Source organism: Galeopterus variegatus, unplaced genomic scaffold (assembly GCF_000696425.1).
Source record: "Galeopterus variegatus unplaced genomic scaffold, G_variegatus-3.0.2 Scaffold446, whole genome shotgun sequence".
Taxonomy (NCBI): Eukaryota; Metazoa; Chordata; class Mammalia; order Dermoptera; family Cynocephalidae; genus Galeopterus; species Galeopterus variegatus.
This window is the reverse complement of record NW_007726557.1, coordinates 644,446-649,948: the sequence shown is the minus strand read 5'-3', so window position 1 is coordinate 649,948 and position 5,503 is coordinate 644,446. Positions and strand designations below refer to the sequence as shown.

The 5,503-nt window shown below is 61.2% G+C and overlaps 1 protein-coding gene across 1 annotated transcript; it reads left to right on the top strand.

Annotated features, from left to right (window-relative positions):
• Positions 1 to 425: 425 nt before the first annotated feature.
• On the top strand, positions 426 to 4,670 carry CHMP6 (charged multivesicular body protein 6). Its single transcript, XM_008568851.1, has 7 exons — positions 426 to 559; positions 653 to 740; positions 1,257 to 1,343; positions 2,223 to 2,288; positions 2,469 to 2,549; positions 2,997 to 3,051; positions 3,627 to 4,670. Exons 1-7 carry the CDS (start codon positions 426 to 428, stop codon positions 3,680 to 3,682), a joined length of 567 nt encoding a protein of 188 aa, XP_008567073.1. The 3' UTR covers positions 3,683 to 4,670.
• Positions 4,671 to 5,503: the final 833 nt, after the last annotated feature.

Genomic DNA, 5,503 nt, shown 5'->3' with positions numbered 1-5,503 from the left:
GATGGATGTTGGGTGCAGAGGACGGAAGCGGCAGCAGCCCACGGCGGAGAGAAGCCTGGGCCCGATGTCCTGGGCCTGACCCTGGCTGGGTGGGTGGTGGCGCCGGGAGCTGGCCACCATGTCTGCTCCACCCTGGAGCACTTAGGCTCCCATAGAGGCTGTGCCGTGTGGCCCTCCCATGTCCTCGTGCCGCTGTGAGTGACTGGGGTGTGACATTTGGGGCCAGGTGACCCTGTGGAGGGGGATGTTGAGTGGCATCCCTGACTTCCACCCACCAGGTGCCTGAAGTGTTTGCAGATATTGTCAAACGTCCCCTGGGGGACAGCCTAGCCCCCTGAGGACATTGTTTTAGAAGGTTGCCTGGTCTGTGAGGGGTCCCTCCAGTGTCCCTTTGGCCGGCACAGCCTGGTGGCGGCTGGCTGCTGATGCAAGGCCCGCTCTCTCGGCAGCAACTGAAGCAGCAGCGGGACAGGCTGAAGCAGTACCAGAAGAGGGTCACCCAGCAGCTGGAGCGGGAGCGGGCCATGGCCCGGCAGCTGCTGCGCGACGGCAGGAAGGAGTGAGTGGGGCCAGGGTAGTGGACCGGGGGACCAGGCGGCCAGTCAGCGCTGGGAGGGCCACCGCTGGTCACTGCCTCGGCTTCTCTCTGCAGGCGGGCCAAGCTGCTGCTCAAGAAGAAGCGATACCGGGAGCAACTCCTGGACAAGACGGAGAGCCAGATCAGCAGCCTGGAGACAATGGTAGGCCTGGGGGTGCGGGGGCAGCCCTTGGCCGCAGAGATCTCCACAGAGAGCTGAAGTCATGTCTGTCTTCTTTCTGGGATGCCTCAGGCTAAAGCTGACTTTGTAAACACAGCAGGTCAGGCCTGGAGTTGGATTAGCATCTTTGCAGGAACCTGACGGTCTCAAGGGGCCGGGGCAGGTTGGCTCTTGCCAGAGTGGTCTGGAGGGCTGGGTGGTGTGGGTAGGTCAGGGGTCTGCCCAGGTGACTGAGGAGGTGTCGAGGGTCGGCATGAGCATCCCTGGTGTTAGGGCTCAGAGCATTGAGGCTGGGCTCTTTCACTAACCAGAGCTGCTGATAAGTGCTCGGTGAGCCTTTGAGTGCCTTCCAGTACCTTCTCAGTCCTGCTCCATCGCCAGGGGGCAGCGGGAGAGGACAGGGAGGAGGGCGGCACGGGAGTTGTCCCGAGGCCCCTTGGTCAGGAGGAGGGCAGGCGGGGCTCCTGAGGCTCAGGTCTGGTCTGGCTTCTTTCTCAGGTGCAGAGCATTGAGTTCACCCAGGTGGAGATGAAGGTGATGGAGGGGCTGCGGCTTGGGAACGAGTGTCTGAATAAGATGCACCAGGTGGGTCCTGGCCAACCGGGGCAGAACAGAGGGGGCCCAGGGGAGCCAGAGGGTCGTTGTCCCATGCAGTGCCCTGAGGCCATGTCTGTACCCAGGCTGTGGCAGGAGGTGTCTGTGCCAGACCCAGGGCATGAGTCTGGGCTGGGGTGACGTGCCAGTTGCTGCCAGGCGAGCAACTCAGAGATGACATGACCTGAGAGTGGTGTGGTGCAGCCCAGACTGGGAACTGGGTCCACAGGTGCTGACATGACAGAGAGGGGACAGTGTGGCGGGGGTGGGGGAGTGGTGTGCTAAACCAGTCGTGGAAGGCTTCCTGGAGGAGGTGAGTACTGAGTGTGTCTCAGGAAGCAGCACTGGTGCGTGTGCTAACAGGAGATGAGCCCAGTGTGACCGGGCACAGCCCCTTCCCCCTCATGCTCCTGATGAGTGGCCCAGCTAGAGGGGCTCTCAGAGCCGAGGGCTTGCCTGGCCGGAGACCTGGCCGTGTGTTTTCCTGAGTGTCTGGACCGGGTCTGGGCTGTGCGCCTGTCGGTCAGGCAGCTGCCGCTCTACATGCGCCCTCAGAGGAGATCAAGGCGCCTGCCCAGAGAATGTTTTCCATGTTGTGTCTATTTTTACCTGTAACCGCCAGAGCTGACTGGGATGCGAGGGGGTCCGAGCAGCGCAGTCAAGTCTTTGAAGACAGATCTGAGGGCTCCCGCAGCCGGGGCAGGGCCCTGCCTGGGGCTGAATGACCAGGGATATGTCACGTGCCCTTGGCCTGGCTTCTTTTACACAGGGACAGGGAGCGAGGTCTTGGCCCTGAGAACCCAGGTGGCCTCAACAGGGCTCTGTCACCTGCCCCACTGCCAGGCTTCAGCTCTCATAACCGCCTCTTAGGTGATGTCCATAGAAGAAGTGGAGCGGATCCTGGACGAGACCCAGGAGGCCGTGGAGTACCAGCGGGTAGGTGTCGCTATGTGGGGCTGCGGGGGGATGTGCAACCGGCCACTGTCCTGTGCCACGTGGGGGCTGCCTTCTCTAGTAGGGGAGGCCTTGAGCCACGGGCCGTCCCCTTGTTCCATGAGGACCACCTCCCCCACCCCCAGCCCGGCCCTGTTCCTCATTGCCTGTCCTCACTTGCAGCAAATAGATGAGCTGTTGGCAGGAAGCTTCACTCAGGAGGACGAAGAAGCCATCCTGGAGGAGCTGGATGCCATCACTCAGGTGAGAGACCCCAGGACTGAGCACAGTCACTCGGGCGGGGGGAGCCCAGCAGAGGTGCCACCGTGGCTCCCCAGACCTGTACCAGGGTACCAGAGTGACCTGGGTGCCTGATTCAAACCCATGGTCCTGGCATGGCCCTACCTTGTAAGCCGGGGTCTCCAGGGAAAGCCCAGGAGCCGGCCATAGGTGTGGCCCCTCAGGATCCCAGGGACCAATGGGAGAAGCCACCACTGCAATGGCTGCGTCACACCCAGGGATTAGAGTCTCAGAAGATGCCTGATTCTGGGAGATGTGGACTGAGGTCTTTTGAGCAGGAGGATTCTCGTTCCACTTTGAATCCATCTGAGAGCAGCTGATTAACCAGGACCCGTGTCCACTGGAGACAAAGACCCAACAGTTGTGGGCGGGCCTGGCCGCCACTCATGGCCTGTCCTTTGGTTCTTGCAGGAACAGATGGAGCTCCCAGAGGTTCCTTCAGAGCCTCTTCCTGAGAAGAACCCAGGTACCTCCGCTTTCCATCCTCTTGAGCATGTTGGAATCCACTGAATTCTAGAAGGGAACAGAACTAAATGCTCCTGGCTACAGGGTCTTGCCCTTCCTGCGTGGCACGGGTGGCTTCACCTTCCCCAGTGCAGTGGACATGCCTGGCCTCGGGGCTGGGCCTGGGTTTACAAGGGGTTTGGGTAATGTCCTAAGAGGGCCGGACCCCATTTGAAGAGGCTCACGTGGATGTTAGAAGTGGGAAAGGACTCGTTAGCCGTGCTAGCTCTTTCCCAGGGCTGGGCCAGGATTCGTTGTCTGAAACATCACAGCCGCGGACAGCTGTTCCCTGCGTTATCTCTGCGGCAGCCTCTCTAACGTGTCATCTGTGTGTCTTTCTGTTTCTTTATGGCTCCTGGGAGCTTGCCTCCTGCGGGGGCCCCTGGGGAGGGGCTGCACTTCCTGACCCATGTCCCACTTCTCCATCCCTGCTTGTCGCCCCCTCAGAGCTGGGCACGAGCAAGCCCGGATACCCAGGCCCTTGCTGCCTGTGGGGTCTTCTGTATATCACAGATGGGGTTTTTGTTTCCTCTGCAGAGAAAGTCCCCGTCAAGGCCAAGCCCAGGCAGGCAGACCTGGTGGCAGCTTCATAACTCAGCCTCCTCTAGTAGGACTCCCAGGGATGCCCAAGGACTGTGGCCCACAGACGGTTTGGGTGCACGGCCAGTTCGACTGGCTCCCAGGAGGCCGTGCGGCTGGTGCTGGCGTCGGATGGATGACTCTACAGCACTTCCTCGTGCAGGCTAAAGTCTGAGCGCACTTGGCGCTGCTGTCTTGCTCTCGTTTCTGGATTAAATGACAACGTTCAAACCCTCGGCCGCGCACAGCCTCTGATGGCTGTGGTTCCCATGGTGGCTGCGGCCCAGGCCTGACATTCCTGGTGCTGTCCATGCCGTCCCCAGCCCCATGTGGCTCGCGCTTTTCTGCAGGGAAGGTGCCAGCAGGCCGCGGGTCCCTGCACCTCTTCTGCACTTCCTTGCTCCTGTCAGCTGCCGGGGGGCTTCAGTTAAGGGGTCCCTACCTTCACCTGGCTTCCTGACATGCCTCGGTTTCCATGTAGGTTGGGGGTGGGATCCCCAGGAAATGGTGTTTGCTGAACCTCTCGGTGACTCTGCCTCAGGGCTCCAGACGCAAGCCTCTCCTGTTTGGGGGTGGGGGGCCAGCGGACCGTCCCTGCTGGACTGATGGCTCCAGGGGCCCTGGCTTACCCCTTGTCACTTTCGTGGGTCTGTGCACAGTGGTTCAGCCCTGTGAGGAAGGACATCTTGAGGGTGGTGGTGAGACCCTGCTCCAGCAGGTCCAGCCCTCTGTTTGCCCATGGGGGACCCTGCAGCCTGGGTTCCTGAACCTGCAGAGACCTGGGGTGCTTGACCTGCCAGCTTCTGAGCTACCAGCACCGAGAAAAGGCTGCAGAGCATGGACGTGACTTACCTCCTGCATGGTTTGGTTCTGTTACGGGACAGTCTCGCTGGGATCTCACTGCTGTCTGAGCAGCAAGCAAAGGCCCACTAAGAACAAATGGGGGGGGCTCTTCCTTCCCCTCCAACAGGTGGACCCCACTATTAAAGGTGGCCCCTCCCAGCCTGCTGCCTTGTGGACTTGGGCGTGGCCAGCACCTTAGTGTTGGCTCCCGAGCATCGGCCCAGCTTGCCCCGGACACACAAAGCGAGTTGGAGTAAGGCTCCTCCCCACACAGTGACCTTGGCTGACACAGCCACTTGACCAACTCGGGGACAGTCACTGTGGGCACCTAGCTAGGCAAAGCCAAGGACTGGGGGCCATACGCTGGGGAGGTGGGGAAGGCCCTGGGTCCTGGCAGCCACCTCTACACAGCTGCCCTCAGGGGTAGGTGGTACTCTGGCCTCATCTCCTTCAGAAGGGACGCTGGCCGCCTTGAGTGGTTCTGAGGGATTCCTGTGGCTGGTGCCTGGCGGTCAGGGCTGGGTGTCTTCAGGCCCCTCATGGTGAGGGAGGAGACAGTTTAGTGCCCCCAGAGGGTGGCTGCTTTGGAGTCCCCATGCCCTATGGGAAGCAGATGTCCAGGGAGCGGGTGGGCAGGTCCCACCGGAGGGGGTGCCTCCATGCCCTATGCTGTGGGCACCGAGGGATGCTGGCCCAGTGTCGCCAGGTCTCAGGGATTTTCAAGAGAAGCTGGAAATCTGGGTTTCCAGGAGGAGTCTTGCTTTGGCAAAAGCCCAAGCCCACTCTTGGCTGCCACCGTGCCAGCCCAGACCCAGAGCACCGCTGGTAGTCACTGCTGTCCTGCAGCACAAGTGTCAGCCAGGAGGGGGCGCTGCCCACCCAGAAAACTGGCTGGCTGGGGCCACTTGCTTGTCTTTAGGTCCCAGGAGTGTGCATCCTTGAGGACAGTTTCACCAATGAGGCCTGCTGCAGGCCCATGACCCTTGCAGCAG